Source organism: Plodia interpunctella, chromosome 5, assembly GCF_027563975.2.
Source record: "Plodia interpunctella isolate USDA-ARS_2022_Savannah chromosome 5, ilPloInte3.2, whole genome shotgun sequence".
Lineage (NCBI taxonomy): Eukaryota > Metazoa > Arthropoda > Insecta > Lepidoptera > Pyralidae > Plodia > Plodia interpunctella.
Window position 1 is genome coordinate 6,426,221 of NC_071298.1, and position 18,672 is coordinate 6,444,892.

Genomic DNA, 18,672 nt, shown 5'->3' on the forward strand with positions numbered 1-18,672 from the left:
CTATCAAATAAAAAACTCGCATCCAAATCGGTTCACCCGTTGATGAGCTACGGTGCCAACGTACACATACAGACACACTTTAGCGGTCAAAACTAAAATGATGATAGTCTATTTATTTTATGGCCGCTTGTTGGCCAATTGGTGGGCAGCGCCAATCAAAGGTTTATTCCAGTTTTTACACCTGAGTGATATCACTCAGGCAACAAAGTGAAATTTTGAGTACTTACTTATCCTTATTTTACCGCACTCATAACACCCCATGTTTTCGGTAGGATAATTACTTTAAGTAACCACTATACTTTAACTATTACTTTAAGTATTACATATAAATTACATTCCTCTGGAAGGCGGAAAATGACTCGGACCACACATATAAAAACATTACATTGAAGCTCAGTACTGAATTTTGCTCGTACCATTTGGCAATAAGAAAAATATCGATTAAAAAGAAGAAAAGGCTATTACGATATTAAATTATGAACAACCTGGCTGTTGTTCATAATTTAGTATCTTAAAAAGTGCGTGACTAGTATATATATTTTCATTTTTTGTTATGATGTCCGTAAGTGGCGCATATGATAAAATGTAATAGGGGCCTGCGGTGCATGGATTTCCAATACAAACCTAACAATAACTACATGATTAGCATATCTATGTATATTTCTGAACATAATTTATAGCGATCACTTATCTATTTTATTAATTAAAAATTATTATTAAAACTGTGTGCTGATAAATAGGGCCGAATATTTAAGAATCTTATTGCCTATAGTATGTTCAAGAAATTGGTTATGATAAATGCCTAAACGAGAATTAGGTGTTGGGGTGATCTTCAGATGGTTCATGATAAGTTTTTTTAAAATCGGTTTTACGAGTATGTGACACAATATTGTGTGTTTTAAAAAAAAAATATTCTTCTCAAACAATAATTGTACAGTTCAAAGAAATTGTTTTATCGATTTTACAAAGTTTCTAAATAAAGGTGGGCCTTCAATGGTGCCTTTCCCGTAGAACAAAATTATGGAATGATAGTGATTTAGTTTTGTACCTACTTATTCGTAAGTTAGTACTATATAACTAACACTAGAAAAGGACATAAAATAAAAACCCAATGCATTTTGATTTTCATTTCGATTTTGTTACGGAGAGTCAGGGAGCTAAAAAAATTAAATAATACTTAAATTACAATTACACGTTCGATTAAGTAGCATGCTTTAAGTGGAATGACTACGCCGTATGTACTTGTCAAGGTTGTGGCTACTTGTTATGCGCACGCATCTTGTTGGAAGCGCCGGCGTACTAGGGCGGGCGGTGGACTTCGCGGCAGGTTGCTGGATCAATAGTCGTTCTGACGTCAGTGGACGGGCGAGCGCCATTGGCCCGTCCGGCATTATTAAATAAACCTCCGGACGGAGAGGCGCGCGCTACGTCGCGCCGCGGGCACAGCACCGCAGCACGCGGCGGGCCCGCGCACGCCGCGCGCCCGCCATGGCCGACATGCCGGATCTCTCGCACCTCACGCCTGAGGAACGAGCCATCATCGAAGGCGTCATGATGCGCCAGCGACAGGAGGAGCAGCGCGAACATGAGATCATGAGGTGTGTCCCACACCCACACCCTGCCCCCACTCCCCCTTCTGTCCCACCATCTTCTTGTACCGCCATTGCTTTTAACTATTATGCTCCAATGTGCTCCAATGTGCCATACTGATGTGTCCGAACATAACAACACAAATAGGTATGACAACTGCACTGACTTGATAATATGTTGGCTTTTATATTAGCATATCTAGGTAATAACCTATGAAACCAGATTTTCTTACACGTAGTAAAATCTAAGAGTCAAATGCATAAAATATACTTAACTTAGATAATGTTATATGTATATAAAAACGCGAAAGTGTATTTGGAAGGAATTTGGAAGATTTGGTTTCCAGTCATTGTTCCCGAGGATTCTTCGAGGATCGTTCGGATTATTTCCTTCGGACTATAGAATATTTGCATTTAAATTTTCAACAATAACTATAATTATTAAGGAATATTTACCAATATATACAAGGGTGTGCCTATCTACATGCAGTAATATTCTCGGATACGGTTAGGTACTAAGTATTTTTATAGCAAACATTTTCTACCTAATTACAATTCTATTCCGTCATAATGTTTGATTACATTTGTAATTTGTCGACTAATTGATATGTCTAGCTAAACTATTACTCATAATTAGTAGTATTACTAATCTATAGCGCGATAACGTTGCAGTGGTATGGTTGTATTGTTGACGCATAGCACTTTCTAAATAAAACATAATTGAATTAGGTATAAACCCTTTCCGCCTGCTGAATCATAATTCCTTCCACGTTAGTACAGTATAATAAGGAGAACTAGGTAGGTACGTATCGTTCTTAGGTGTCTTGAATATTGACATAATTTGACATTGATTTTCATTGACAACTTTTATGACATTTATTATTGTAAAAAATGTTTCTTTTAAGTTGTAAATTTCGGACCTAACGTTGTCCATGTAGCTTCCTAGCCCGTGACCTACTTTGTGACCTATTTTATTCAGCACAGCAAATATCTGCAAAGCATATTATTAAGTCAAGAGTTGAATTGAAAGCCGCCTCGCCATGAAATATTGTTTGGATTGGTTTGAAAACTTTATGTATGTTAAACTCAATTTAATTCCCTAGGAAGTTTCGGCTATCCTACTACCTACACACTTAGTAAAATGAAGCAACTGCTAACAAAATCTTGCAATGCAGCTGCAGTGTGGGTGTAAGTATAGCTACTCATTGCTGAAAGCCTTAAAACGCCAAGATACCTCTCTCTTGAGAGATATCTTGGCGTTTTGCCTGCGTGAACAAGTTTTCGAGCTACCATCATGATCTCTCTAGCAATACATTTATTAGCATTGGCAAACTGTCTCGATGAGAGCGTCGATGCTGTTGAAGGAATTTGACTAGTTATTTTTATTTAGGCGAAAGCAAGACGAAGTTGCTGTATTGGAGCAGACAATCCGCACTCGGAATGAGATGCAACGCGCGGCTGGAGTGGAGTTGGCCGCCACCTGCCACATCTGCCTCAAGACCAAGTTTGCGGACGGCGTCGGGCACTCCTGCCATTATTGCAGGGTCCGGTGCTGCGCCAGATGTGGTGGGAAAGTTACTCTGCGCTCTAATAAGGTCTGTTCTGTTTGGTCTGTCTTGGCATACACTATTTTCATTGGTCATGATTATGTCAATAAAATATCTAGCATGCGGTACCGCTCTAGAATAATAGAACATAGCCATGGCAGCTGATAGGTAACAATAGCATTTTCAAGAAAGGTTATGACGTCAGGTCAGGCTATCGGTTGTAAAGTCGCAGTCCGCTGACACCGGGCATCACAGCCCCGTATGCAAACGGGACCAAATGACGATATCGTTTATTAATTGCTAAATGCTTATATACACAGTCAAAACATGTAGTAAGTCCTCAACAAGCCAAATCGAAAAGCATTATACCTACGTAATGTTAAGAAACACGAAAACACAGCAAACATATGTTAGGTATTTCGAAAATAGAGAGAGAGGGAAAATATTGGCCATATTGTTACAGGTTATATGGGTATGCATATTATGTCGCAAAAAACAAGAACTATTATCAAAAACAGGACAATGGATACACAAAAGCGCTGGACAAGATTCTATGTTGTGGCGAATGGAAGCAGATATGCGGGGCCTTCCACCTCAGCCAGACGCGACTCTCGACAAGCGGCCCAAACTAGAACGAGCACACAGTGCAGCAGAAAAAGAAAATCATCCACTTCAGAGATCAGGCAGCGCTTTACGCCGACAGTACAGCCAACAAGAAGCTAGGTGTTACGGAGAATTAGAAGGTTTAGCGCGCACACATCCGCATTTAGTACATCCAAGGCAAAAGGCCGCATATGGTGTGGATGATAATATTGCCCAGCTGTCATCATCACAGTTGATGCCTCACGTTCAGCCGCACCCACCACTGCCGCCACGTTCTTCCTCCTCTGACGATGAGGTGCCGGAGTGCGTATCGGACGAAAACGACGAGTGTCGTGACAGAGGTATGTCGCACGCCGACCCTGCCTTCCAGCCATTCCCATTATCCGAATCACTCGTCCTCTCCTCTCAAGATGATTTTGGTTCATACCCTTACTTACATAAACAGCAACACACATTACACGACAGCGACTAACAATATTTACTTACAGTTTATATCAACCCAGCTCTAACAATATTCATTTGTCATTACATGATCATCAGCATTATGCAATGATAAAGTTAAGGTGTTCCGTGCGAGGTATTCAATAATTAAGTGCCCAGTTAGAATAGTCCAGGTAATCTTAATATTAAGTTCTTAGTTTATTTTATTAGGTCTCTTCCACAAAACCGGATAGTGTAGAGCACCTAAACTTATCTCTATGTTCCATCATGTCTTGTCATGTAGTACATTATTCATAGTCGCATAGATTGCCAACAAAATAACACTTAATTAAACAAATTTATTTCAGCAACGTAAGATTTCTTTCGTTTCAAATCTCGCATAGACTAATTGTGTGTGCAAGAGTTGAAATATTTTAACACATAACATCAGTTTCTATTTAACATTTTTATTAATAAGTGTGTTAATGCCCTTGTACGCGCTCGGTACCCGCAAATTCCGACCAATAGTACGGTGGACGGAGAGCCGGCGTTCACCTCGCCATCCCACTGTTCACAGGTAAAAGAGATAGGAGCAGTTCCGACAGCTCCCGAAGTCAGCGTCAAGCGATGTTAAACGAGAAAATGCAAAAGTTTTTAGCGGTGAGCGGGAGTACTTTTCGGGATTTAAGCGTTGTATATTATTGCTGAGCATAGATGTCTCAATATTCGTTATTGTTTCTGTAAACTCTTCCTTTGGTCGACCTGTCGTGGCTGTTTACTCTTGTCTTTCAAAAACAGTCTGATTAAAAGAAGTACATTTACTTTTAAAAACGTAAGTTTAATCTTATAACTTTATTTTTAGGGTTATGTACCAATTATTGCAAATCCGGAACTCCTAATGTATCATTGCTATACGAGACGACAGACTTCTATTGTCTGAATTCGTCTGGTCATATCTAATGGACCTTATGTTTAATGGTTAGTGAAAGGTATGATGTATGTCTATTTGGGGTTCTTTATAATTGTATTCATCCGCAAAACTATTACACAATATATTTTAAAAATAAAATTCCATTTAAACCTTATTAGTCCGTGTGTGCTAAAATTTAAATCAAAAAATATCTTCAAGTACGGAGCCCATAAATGAATTCGTAACATCATATTCATCATAAGACTAATTTTATGGAGCAACGAATTAAATGTATATATTGAATTACAAAGAACAGTACAATTTGTAGCCAATTTCACAATCAAAACAGTAATTTCTAAATGTACTTCTTCTACAATGCCAATGTTAGTTTGAACCGATTTTCTCCTAAGAATAAAGTACGTACAACAAACTGAAATTATTAATAAAACTTTAGTTTACTCATTAACAAAAGTGTAATATATTTTTACATTGTATACTTATGTTTGGTTCAAACTGGTATCCTATTCGCATGCCTAGGCGAAAAGAAGTGTAATTGTTTGTTAATATTTCTATTGAAACCATTAGATTTCGTGACTGTGTACTTTGTTTTATGATTGTTGTTTTTCGTAAATTGGATAAGTTGACTCGACACACATCTTTCCGCTTGTGCGTGATCACTGCTTTCGTTAATTTGTTTTAAGAGATGAAAGGAGTCCAGTAGGAAGGATGTACGAGACTTCCAAGAAGAATAAGTCAGATAATAAGTTCATAAGTCGATTTGGGGAAGAACACAACTAATATAAGTATGGATCCGGGCGCGTACGGGTGCTTAACTCGCTATTCGGATTTAAAATAAAATCTAAAATGATACTAGCTGATACGGTATAATTCATAGGACAACTTGAGGCGTGTGGGTCCCTACGGCACCCGCACCTGCGCAGCGCCAGTGTAGCTGTCAACAATTATTACAATTTGACTAATCATTCGCCGGCCGCTTATGAGTCTGAAGCACGGGGTGCGTTCGAAGCTGCTAGGCCAGGGCCCACCAACCGCAGCTTCGACTCTGTGACGGACTGTCGCTGGCGAGCTCGCGACGACGGCGAGGGCGCCTACCTGCGCCCGTACGCGCCAGACGAGGGCCCGCGCCCTGACCGGGCTGTTTATAAGAGTGCCTATTTGTGGGAAGACTCCTCCGACAACAGACGTTTTACCGAAAGGAGAAAAAAGACTGTCCGATTTGATGGCCATGAGGGCGCTGCGACATTTCCCCGGGGTGGGCGAGACGCATCAGCCGCGCCCCAAGACTGGGCTTCCCTGCGCTGGGAGTCCGAGCGCCAGACCAGCCAAGACTCCGCAACCAAAGACTCGGGAATCGATACCTCTAGCACCTTCACGTCAAGTGAAGATTCCAATAGAGGCGATTGCCCTAAGGTATAGAAATTACGTTTAGTAAACGTACAATATATTAATTTCATTAGTAAATAATAATAAAAATAATCTATACATAGTAATTAAAGCAAGGTTTGACATATGAAAATTGTCTAACTCTTATGACAATTAGGAAACCTAATATTCTTAAGCCCACGTAGAAAACCGCTCAGTGAAGGTGGTGCACTTTGTTTTATGTAGCATGATTGATCGAGCATGCATTGTTCCTTTTAAGTGTGCACGAAGCACTCTTTTCGCTGCATACACCTTTGCTACGTTGCTGAAGTTATTATGCGTCTTTCTGACGTAAACGATAGTGCTTTATTCGTTCATACGATGTTTCTGGAGCAGTTAACAGTTGTGTTGGTAATATGCTACAGTTCCCGCAAAGCTGGCAAATATCTGCGGACGGAACCCGGATGATTGGCCACATGGTGCTCCGCAAGAGCGTCGTGGAGGGCAGCTCGCACTCCTCGGCTGCTATACTCGGACTGAAAGTAGTGGGCGGCAAGCTATTGTCAGATGGCACGAGAGGTGCTGTTGTGGAGAAGGTCAAGAAAGGATCTATAGCAGATATAGAGGGACAATTACGAATAGGTAAGAACAAATTTGTCTTGTTTCAGGTTTTAGGTTCAATAAGCAACAATGATTTTTGAAGAAGAGGTGACAAAATAATTTAACAAGCGAAATAGACAATGCGAATAAAATTATATTATAATTTAAAAACTGTTCAAATAGGCGACGAAGTTCTTCAATGGAATGGAGTGGCGCTCCAAGGTCGAAGCGCTGAGGAAGTAGCGGTAGTGGTGGCCGACAGCAAGCATGATTCTCATGTTGAATTGGTTGTAACGCGACCTATCTCCGCCTCTAGAGGTTCTGTCCAGCCTTGGAGGACCCACAAAGGTATATAATCTCTTAATCCAAAAGTGGCCAATGGCAGGACCATTCAATCTCCAAGAAGAGATTAAGGACAATCAAGTCTCTATGAATCTCTTAATGTAGTGAAATAATAATTAGTTATTTTTCGTATTTATTTTAAAACAAGGAACCAGTAGAAAATAATGTAATGTTGAAATGAAGCCATAATTATAATAGGTTTCCGTAAACGGAAAAGAAGAACCATTGTTTTTCTTTCCGTGACAAAAACTGAAACGTGAAATACATGCATAACGAATTGTAAACCCCATCTACAATTCTTAGGGCTTTTTACACAGGTAGGCTAATTTCAAAGGCGTATTTGATTGTACAGAAGTCTACACGGAGGTTATGGGAGGCTGTGAGAAACCAAGTGTACTAGTGACTTCACCAGGGTCGCCTGACGTGCACGCCCGTCGTCGCCCGCGTCACAACCATCAGAATGCGAATGTTGCTGGACGCATACAGGTATGTAGTTATGCGGTTGACATAGGTGGCGCTATTATACACACTTGGGCTGCAAAAACACAGCACTTGGAACAATATTATATTTGAGTTAACATTCACAAACTAAACAACGACTTATCCACCAAAATGTAAATCTACCTCTACACTAGTCTACACCGTTTACTAGGACCACTAAAAGTGAGTGTACATTTGTTAGTTATGGAATTACGAAAAGGTGAATCTTCATAAGTATAACTCAACAAAACCCTTATTGTTGCTAATGTAAATTTATAATTCTCACAGATAAAAGTGTATTTCGACATCAGCGCTCTGCAATTGCTGGTGACAGTGGTTTCTGCCAGCGGGCTGACGCCCAGGGCTGACGGTTCCCCTCGTTGCCCGTATTCCAAAATTTTCCTCTTGCCAGATAAGAGCGAAAAAAGTAAACGTAGAACCAAAACTTTGGCGAATACCCTGGAACCCAGGTGGAACCAGACCTTCGTCTACTGTGGTATACGCATCACTGACATAAAGAAGAGAACTTTAGAGGTGAATAAAATAATATTGATTATGAAAAAGTCAATTGTAGGCTAATTTCATATATATTATACTAATTTTTCTGGTCTATTTCATTACAGGTAACCGTTTGGGATTTAAATCGATATGGACCAAATGATTTCCTCGGAGAAGTTCTATTAGACCTTGATAATATTGTAATGAATCACGAACCAAATTGGTACACTTTACGGCCTCATGAGGAGACCAGTTTCAGCGTAAGTAGAACAACTAAATATCGTTAATTTAAACTCATAAATAAAAAATGATTAATTTAAAATTACTCAGGCTAGTATACGCTTTCTACAACAGATCAGTGCGATAATGTATGTATGTATCGCATTCGCATCGCAAATATTTCTAAGTTCGCTTTGCTTTCGAACGTACATTTTACTGTATTTTATAGAAATATCGACGCTAAAGTACCTAATTACAAAAAAAATATGTGATAACACCTTAAAATTTTTAAACTACTAATATTAATATGAATTTCTTTTAAAATGTTAGTGAAGCGGGATATTTCATCGTCAATATGGTATATAATAGTGGTTTACTTGCATTGTTTCAGAGATACCGCGAGGAGGAGGCAGACGGGGAGCACCTGTCGCCGCCGTCGACGTCGACGTCCCGCCTTTCGGACTCCGACACTCCCAGTGAATGTGACCTTCGTCGCCATCACTCCCTGTCCAGTCTCGCTTCTAGCTCCAGTCCACCTCCACCACACGATGTAAGTACTCTGTCAATTAAGCACATTTTAAAATGATTACTTACTTAAAATTTGACTTCTCTCAACTCTACTTATTTATGAAAAATTTTAAATTGTCTAACTAAAATAAATATTATTATTAACTTGAATTACTCTTTGTTCCTAATTAAACTCTCTTTTTATTCTTACTAAAAATAATTGTTGCAGCGAATAGATGTAGATGGTACTAGAAACAGCAGACGCGACATGTCCCCAACAGGACGGTTGCGAACTGCGGGCATATCCAGAGAACGGGTGAGTTAAATTTGAAAAGGTCCAAGTTACAATCAACTTGGCTGAAAATAAAATAAGTTCGGTTATATTTTATTGTGTTTATTAAAATACATATGTATATATCAACGAGACTTAAAACGAACCATTTTTATTTATTTTCCTATTATAAAGTCCAGTTGATATATGTTATGTACAGTGTCCAAAAAGTGAAAAAAACGATATTTGACGAACTACATTTTTTTGCCATTGCAATACCAAATATAATGGTCAAAATTGGTTGATAAACACCAAATAAACCCAGTATTGCCAGCTAACAAGAGGCATTGCCCTCATTATATTTCTTCACTTTTTGGACAGACTGTAGTTATGTGTTCAAAGCGCGAAAGTTTAAAAAACACCTTTTCAATCTAATTATTGTCATTTTTATTACAGTAAGATACATAATATGAAGGACAATTTTGCAGAGTGGTGGCTACAGCGTGGCGCGTTCCCAGTCAGCAGCAGGAGTGGCGCGGCCGGCGCGCGCGCGCAGCAAGTCGCCGCGCCGCTCGCTGTCGCCGCCCGCCGACTCCGTCGGCTGGCGATACCCAGGTGCCGATCCGGGGCCGCGCCGAACCAATGCCAAACCAATCGTGACGTCACCCGACCCGATCGGTCCGCGCACGTTAGCGGGTCAGACCCCGCACGGAACACTCCGAGATACGCACGTTCTTTCGTCGCGTCCGCTCATCACCACTTTACTGTCACTTACTGTTTTTACTTCCTCGCTCTGTTCCACTGAAACTTTTTTTCATGCATCTTCCACAAACCTTGTCCTGTCTACCTGATACGAGCACGTTGCTGTACTAACATCATCTAATTGTACGATAAGTGTGTTGTTTTCACTCGTCTGAGACGATCTATTATTTATGACATAATCATGATGTAGTGAGAACAAAACGCTAAAATTTTAAATAAATGTGATCATTTCATAAATTTCTTATTGCATGACATTTTCTACTGGTTCCTTCAAAGAACATTTTCGCAGTACCTTGTTCATTTGTGTATGTATGTTCACTTGTTTTTTATGATATATTTGGAATGAGATAAACAATGATAATTAATGAAATTGCAGTTAGCGAAGACCGAGGCGGTGATGGGTCGAGGTTGCCGACACATGCGTACGCGCCACGCTTTCAATCCCGATCTGCGACCGCCACACCCACCACCAGTCCTAAGAAAAGACAGCTGCCTCAGATACCCCATCACCAGGTATTGCCATTCTCTTTCGCTGTCTATGTCATTATCTTATACTTAAATGAATTCGATAATGGTATTTTTACTAGACTTTGTCTAGACAAAGCTAGTCATTAGAGGAGCGCTAGTACTAGTACTAGAGTGCTCCCGGCTCTCTAGCGCCACCTTAACATGTTTATCGATTTTTTTTTTTAATTTAGAGCGGTAACTAAAAATAGTACAGGAATTTATGCTAGGTACACCAAATTAAGGATTTTATTACATAGTAGGTTAGGATTTCCATTATACAAAATTTTGTCACAATTTACGACTTAGGATTTTGTTAGCCGCCGTTTTCTTTTGAGCAAATTGTGGCAACTGTGTCCAATTGTAAAAACTATAATACTACTATATAATGTAATACTTTCAAATTAATGAATTATCTAGTGGAAGTTAGATTTTAGTACCACTTTTTTGCTTTTCGTTAATAGGAAAGAAATAGATATAAATGTGATGGTGGTGTTAGTGTGCATGTTAGTCTAGTCTTAACGTGCTTGTATGTACACTTTGAAAATAATGAACATACCGTTGTCAAATCTTGAATATCTAGCAGCAGTATTTAAAGAATAATTAACCTATCAAGACATGTTTCCAATTCAGGGTACCCAGAGGGCTGTGCGCGCGCAAGTTTCAGCGGACCTGGAAGAACGTAAGTGGATCGCCCCGCATCACATTGGCGCCACACTCACCTACCGCAGCACGCCACAAGGTCAATACACGCCAACGCTGTCCAATGCAAGCGGCTAATCCCCACACAATATATGTTTTTGTGTAAATCTTATTACGATTGTGAAGGCGGTATGACATCGCCTTGCATACATGCTACGACAATAAATCTGAATTTAGTTTAAAATAAATACTGATCTTTGCATGGACTTAAATGACGAAAAAACGTTAATATAGAGACAGACAACTTTGCGCGATTAAACACCTTTCATCTCATTTCAGTGGTGTATCTTCCTTCCGTTAAAAAAATATCCCAAAGCAATAAATGATCAAAATTGGGCTTTGAATTTTATACCTACTTGCACATATGAAATATACAACATTATGTATGTACATAAAAATAATAACGTTTCTAAAAGCAAAAGGTACGCCACTGTACCCATTAGATGGATCATTACATGGCTAAGCACCTACTAGACCGTAGTTGTAGACGTTGTTTCCGTATCTTGAGATTTATAAATGAGCGAGAATGAATGGACACAGGTTGGGAGCGGCATTACGCCGGGCTGTCGGACTCCGAGCTGGCGGCCCGCGGCGGCGGCGGCTGGGCGCCTCGTCGCCGGCTGTCGCCGGACGCCGCCGCGGCCGACTCTGACCTGGAGTCCGTGGCTTCTGTCACTTCAAGTGCGTTCAGCACCCAATCCGAACGACCGCGACCTACGCGCATGCTCAGGTATCATTTCAAATATTTAGTTACCAGCCAAGGCTCGTTGACTTATTTGCAAATATTGAAGAGCATTATTATTATACGATTTGCAGCTGCAGGCGAAATCTTCCTCCAAACAGTACATCATCCTCTTGCGATAGCGCTATCCCCAATCCAATCCCGCGTCGTATTTACGACCGATCACTGCGTCGTCTATTACCCCAAGTTTTGATACCGGCAGGAGCGGAACGGGCGGTTCGGAGACGCATTCGATCGAAGTTCGAATTAAATTCAACAATACCGCAAGCGAGTCGCAGCGCGCGGCCAACGCGACGCCAGCGCCGCTTGCTCGCCCGTAGCCGCTCTGCCGGATCATGTACTAAAGATTTCACTCACCGCCATATTTACAAACGAAGTCTTAGCTTCCCTGAATATCCTGTCCATATTGACACTTACAAGATAACAGAAAATAGAAAAGATTACATATTTCAAATTGCTCTGCCTAGAAATCCTAAACATATTCAAAACTCTTTGACATCTTCTATTAGCTGTGAACAGAGGATGCTCCCATTAAATATAAATTGTCAGCCAAAGTCAATACAAATAAAGAGTCATAAAAGGAAGTTGCAACATCGAAATGAACCACTTTGGCATCCTGAGCGATCTAACACCATTGATAACAGCTACTGTCAGCCACTAATATCCAATGAAATCCGACGAAAGAAATTACCAATAATCACTAATTTAAACATAAATAAGTCAACCGATCACGTCCGATCACTTCCTAAAATACCACATGTTTTTTTAAATAAGATTAAAGATAATGATGAAAATAATGAAACTAGCAGTGATATTGATAAAACAAACATGCCTCTAAACCATGAAGACATTAATCAGTATCATGATTACAATAGTCAAGGCCGCATAGAAGAAAAAACTGTACTCGTGAGCGTTGAGAGAGAGAATAGCTCTGTTGATAACAATGATGCTAACAAAAAAGTTAATTTTGGTGAAACACCAAATAAAGTAGCGGCTATTCCAATATTAGGTAATAGTGAAAGAAAGAAATATCTTTCACTAGATTTAAAAACAAAATATGATTCAGAGGTAAAAGATATACATTTACGGACAAAATCTTTAGACATTACTTCAAAAATTTGCAGTAAAATTGATGAAGATATTTTGAATCTAACAAACGACAATAGAAAGAAAAATATACAAAGACGTCATTCAGATTCATTGGTATTACCTAAATGTACACCCGAGACAAAAACTTCTCCGGATGTATTCATAAATATTTTCAAAAAGATGAGTATATCATCAAAGGCTGACTTAGAAGTATTCAAAACAAATTCAAAATTATTAAATTTTAAAAATGATTCAGAGACAGGAGTAAACAAAAAACACAGTAATACGGTTAGTATTAACGAAATTCCAACTTTCCAAGAGTATCGCTCCCCTAACTCCGTATCACCCCAACCTAGTTTAGATCTCTCGCAAAAACCTTTACCATCAATAATTAAAAAAGCTCGACCCCGGTCGTATTCTTTATCATCTACGAATCATTTAGATCGAGAATTTAGTAAGATGGCTAACTCTATATGTATTGCTCTTTCTCCCCCAAACATCGGCTCGCCCCGTCGCGCGCTCACTCCTGTCGCATCTCATACGCCACTCGACGACACTCGTCTCACTCACAACGCGCCCACGGAACTACCGGCCGCCAACCAACCGACGTCCGTCGCTGGTCAAACTTGCCAAACTGGCCGGCGTCCTTCTGATCGAAACAAAAAAATATCAATGAAAAATACTGGCAAAAAACAACATAACAAATCGACTCGACGGGGTTCGAAACGTAGTAACGACTATAATGGGCGCGAGAATGGACGCAGCAACAACCAGCCGCAACCACTGGAGCGCCGCGAGTCCCGAAGAGGACAATTCACAAGGAGTCTCAGCAATGCTGATGTCCCACCAGATGAAAAAGCAGGTAATGATTTAAAAAAAACAGACTTATAGGTTTTTTAGCTTTAATAATCTATTTTATTGTTTTCAAAAAAGTACTTAATTAATTTCTAAATAAATTATTGACCAACTTAATTTCTTTATTTCAAAAGATGGGAGCCTCAGCGACACTGCACTAGGAGGCGCCAGTGAAATGGAGCCGACAAGTGATGACGCGCTACTGAAAGCCGAACCACGGGATTACTTTGGCCCCGGTATGGGCAAGAAGAGTAATTCCACCTCGCAATTGTCTGCCACAGGTGAAACTTGCCACATTTCACTCACACACACAAAACACGTCCCACTCGCGCACTTACTCTTATCGCGAGCCTTTAGGCAACATTTTAGATATTGAAAAAAAAAATGCATAAAGGCTGGCGTATAATTTAGTAGAAAATGATTTAAGTATGTATTAATAAAATGATCGACAGGACGGAAACGGAGGTTAGGTTTCGGTAAACGTGGAAAAAATTCGTTTACGGTCCAACGCAGCGAGGAGGTGGTGCCTGGAGAAATGCGGGGCGTCGTCGCGGGTGTCTCGCGAGCGTCCTCGGCCTCCAGCGAGAACGACGACGACAGGTTCGCGCCGCGCTGCCTCCACATTGACGCAATAGTGCCCGGGCGGCGGTAGATCTCGCGCCCTCCAACAAACACTACCATTACTTAATCAAAAAGCTCTGATATACTATGAACATTAATAGGTCTTAATAATAAATTTAACACAGCATGCTACAACGATTCACAAATTATAGTTGAATGTGCAATGTTTCGCTTCTGTGAAGTTAGAGCTTTAACTGGTAAATGTAATTTATGTAGCTTCTGATCTCAGCGTGCGTACAGGTTCTTTCCGTTCTGTTATATGGAGACTATGGTCTGATAAACTAGTTTTAATAATCGATCATATGACAGTATAATTTATAATTCGTTTCATACATATTTTACACAAAACACATAAACATACCACTCGACACGAATAATTACATTTTATAAAAATGTGTAAATTAATTAAAATGTGTAGGAAATTTCTAAAGTAAGATTATGTTTATTTATGAATTGGCTTTTTAAAATAGTTTTTAAAGCAAATTGCAAAATATATAATGGTACTAAATTAATATAAACAGGAAAAAAATTAAAAGTATTTATTTTATAAATTACTAATTGGCTTATAAAACATAGACTTTAAAATGTGTTTACATTTGATTCACAACATAGTCACTGCATCAATCATATTCCCGGAAAGGGTTGTGTATGTGACGGTGACGGGTACTGAATGTGTCGGTGGGCGGGCGCAGGGGGCGGGCGGCGCGCGGGCGGCGGAGCGACGCGCCGCAAGCGCTCGGGGCCCGCCAGCTGCGCCATCCAGCGCTCGCACGAGGTGTGCGCCGCCAGCCAACTCTCCATATCTAGCTCGGAGGGATCCTCGTAAGTGGCCGCGAGCTGCGCCGCTCCCTTCTGCGTGCAGAGTGCCCGATATCGAATGCGCATTGATGTTTCCGCGTCTTCTACTCTGCAACACCCCCTCCTCTCTGTGTGCCTCTGGTCTTGTATACGCATGATGCCGGTTATTGGTGTTCACTTCATCCTATTTCTGTTCAGCACGCACGAGTCGTCTCTCGCATAGGCAACGCACTCTATTTGAATTCTCGAGTTTACCTCTTGTCGATGTTATTGTTCTGTACTATACTCGTGAATCCTGATTGTCTGTCTACTCGCAGACGATGATCCGGAATGCCGAATATGAAAGTCGGAGGCGCTTCTCAATTTGCAAACTGCACGATTTTAATGGATATTTTAATGTTGCCTGAACGCCTAAAATGATGCACTTTATTATTTAGTCAAAAAACAATTTTTGGACTATTCGATGTACACACACACCAAGCTCAACACCCATGCATGACATTATAAAATCACTCATCTTCATTCATACATTTATACAAGCGACCTATTTAATAACTATGAACAAAACTGCAATTACATTTAAAAACTGAATTAATATTGCATTAATCAAATAATTAAGAAACTATCAAAGAAGATAGGGACTCTTTTTTTTCTTTATTATTCTAGGTAGGTATGTTTTCTCATATTGATCTATAGATTTTTAAGTGAAATCATTTAGCAAAGTAACGTAGGTACTATTTAAGTATATACTTATGTACTCATATTAATCTATTAGATACAAACCGTTCCGTCATAGAGATTTAGCACCCATAAAGTTCTATTAGATTGTCTTGAACAGTTTCTATTTTTCATACTTAGTACCTACTTTCCACGTATTTGTCTAATCACTCGATGCATCCGAAAGACTACCGCCCTCTTCTTCACTATTGTATCAATGTTGTAATTTTTATTATAACCTAATTCTGACATAATTATGGTAGTTACGAATCCCGATACTTGGTGAAATTTATTATCTTTACTTTCAGTTATGTATTTCCCATAGTCATAGAAGTCGTACCTACCACCGAGATCCTTCGTTTTTCGCTATTAGTTGTTATGCATTGGACTGTGTTAATATGTCGGGAAGTAATGTTGTTTTAGCAGCAGCCTAAATGTTGAAGCATAGTTAAAATTCGTAGTAGCAAGCTGTTGATGTGAATATTTATACGTGGTATAGCCAATGCATAGCATAAACATGTTGTTGTGTTCTATTCTATTTAAACACGATGTATTTAATTCTCCACATTTTTCAGTTATTTAATAATCTATCATGAAATAAAAGTAATTTAAATCTTATGGATCAAAGTTAAACTTAGGAGATATTATCGAATGTTTGGCATTCACAGATGGTCGCCTGGAATGCGAGGTTCTGGTTCATCGGACGGCGGAGGCCTATCGGATTTTATCGACGGATTGGGTCCTGGGCAATTGGTCGGCAGACAGTTGCTTGGCGCCCCCACTTTGGGCGATGTGCAATTGTCCATGTGTTACCAGAAAGGATTCCTTGAGGTACTTAATAAAAATAATAAGGCCGCGTCTACCCGCATGCTAGCGCAATAGGCAACCATAATAAATTTACATTGACGCCATCCTCACATTTTATCAATTTATTTATTTTATTTATAAGCGAAAACTAAAAAAAAAATAAGCTTAATAAAAGTTCGAGACAACACTAGGTTAAGGATTTTGTTACAAACGATTATAGGTTTCTACTGGAAATCTAAAATCTCGCAGATTTTATTGGGCAGAAAGAAATTATATTACTAAAAAAAGAGAGGAATTAATCCTTACATATTATAAAACAAAGAACGACTGCAATTTCATGCGGTTATCGCCAATAGATTCCTGAGGGAAGGTGTATAATTTGCGTAACGAAAACAGGACGGGCCGCTAGTGAAATATATAAATTTCCTGCGCAGGTGGAGGTGATCCGCGCCCGCGGTCTGCAAGCGCGACAAGGCAGCCGCACGCTGCCGGCGCCGTACGTCAAAGTGTACGTGGTGAACGGCAAGCGATGCGTCGCTAAGGCCAAGACTAGTACTGCGCGCCGCACGCTCGACCCGCTTTACCAGCAAACGCTTACCTTTAGAGAGAACTTTAAAGGTTGCGTCTTACAGGTGCGTTATATTATGAACTGATATAACGCGATGGTCCCTCCATCCGTATGCCAAATTGTACATGATGAGCGCAAACGGTGCGTCGCTAAGGCCAAGATTAGTATTAGTGCGACGCAAATTAAATAACACACGAGTATTTTATATATGCACTATAGATACTGTGTTCCGCTTTAAAATAGGGCCACTTCATATCCTCCTGAGTAGGTCGTATTAGGCGACTAAGGGACCCCATAGCCTTAGCAGGTGATTGGCAAAAATATCATCCCCAAAGAGGGTAGACGTTAAGCAGGCGCCAGATGAGGTTGGCGCGATAATAAGAGAAAAACTTTAACACCTTCATTAGTTATGAACCCATATAATGCATATAAACTTTGATCTCTATAGAAATAATTTCACTGACTACAAAAAAAATAATTAGATTTGAGTATTTTGGTGTGTGTATCCACTAAAATCATTTTATAGGTCACAGTGTGGGGCGATTATGGGCGTATTGAAGGCAAAAAAGTGTTCATGGGTGTTGCCCAGATAATGCTTGACGATCTTAATCTTTCCAACATTGTCATTGGATGGTACAAGCTCTTCGGAACTACATCATTGGTAAGTTTAACCTGATTTTTACAAATTTAGCAAACTTAACATTTCATATGTAACATCTCCCAATAATTCTTAGTATTATTACTGATGATTAATATTTTTACTTTCAGTAACTGAAGAGCATCTTCTAGATGTTGGAAGAACTTATATCATCACAATAAAACTTAAAACTTGTCCAAATAATAAATAAATTTAGTGATACTGCTTTAATATCATGATAAAACGCGAAATATCTTGAATATAGGACATTTTCTATTAAACGAAGGGTTATAAATAATGATTTGTATATTTATTTGTTTTTTGGAATGCCTACCGGAGTTTTGAATAGATAGCATTTTATAGCAATGAAACAAATGTATAGTGTACTCAATAATATGTAATTAAGTATTAAAAGCCAAATGAAATTCAGTATTTTTTTTAACTTTCCTAATAAGTATTATTTTTATTTTAAGATATTTTGAATTTTTGCAACTGCATTTA

General features: G+C 39.5%; 1 protein-coding gene across 13 annotated transcripts; it reads left to right on the plus strand.

Annotated features, from left to right (window-relative positions):
• The first annotated feature begins 1,217 nt into the window (after positions 1 to 1,217).
• On the plus strand, positions 1,218 to 18,672 carry Rim (Rab3 interacting molecule). 13 transcript variants are annotated; one of them, XM_053744951.2, is made up of 22 exons: positions 1,224 to 1,598; positions 2,980 to 3,184; positions 3,600 to 4,080; positions 5,965 to 6,500; positions 6,878 to 7,094; positions 7,236 to 7,400; positions 7,747 to 7,880; positions 8,163 to 8,408; positions 8,498 to 8,632; positions 8,983 to 9,141; positions 9,328 to 9,414; positions 9,858 to 10,065; positions 10,508 to 10,644; positions 11,269 to 11,377; positions 11,878 to 12,067; positions 12,154 to 14,030; positions 14,158 to 14,304; positions 15,337 to 15,466; positions 16,828 to 16,990; positions 17,401 to 17,598; positions 18,061 to 18,195; positions 18,303 to 18,672. In XM_053744951.2, exons 1-22 carry the CDS (start codon positions 1,489 to 1,491, stop codon positions 18,303 to 18,305), a joined length of 5,772 nt encoding a protein of 1,923 aa, XP_053600926.1. In that variant the 5' UTR covers positions 1,224 to 1,488; the 3' UTR covers positions 18,306 to 18,672. The 13 variants fall into 13 exon arrangements, with proteins under 13 accessions (XP_053600932.1, XP_053600926.1, XP_053600933.1 ...); XM_053744956.2 differs by lacking the exons at positions 5,965 to 6,500; positions 15,337 to 15,466 and adding exons at positions 4,737 to 4,819; positions 14,476 to 14,623 and having other exon boundaries at positions 1,229 to 1,598; XM_053744950.1 differs by lacking the exon at positions 15,337 to 15,466 and adding an exon at positions 14,476 to 14,623 and having other exon boundaries at positions 1,231 to 1,598.

Coding starts and splice junctions, on each gene's coding strand:
- Rim (XM_053744950.1), top strand. CDS start 1,489: ATGGCCGACATGCCGGATCTCTCGCACCTCACGCCTGAGGAACGAGCC. Junction 3,185..3,599: donor TTACTCTGCGCTCTAATAAG/GTCTGTTCTGTT, acceptor ATATTGTTACAG/GTTATATGGGTATGCATATT. Junction 9,415..9,857: donor CGGGCATATCCAGAGAACGG/GTGAGTTAAATT, acceptor ACAATTTTGCAG/AGTGGTGGCTACAGCGTGGC.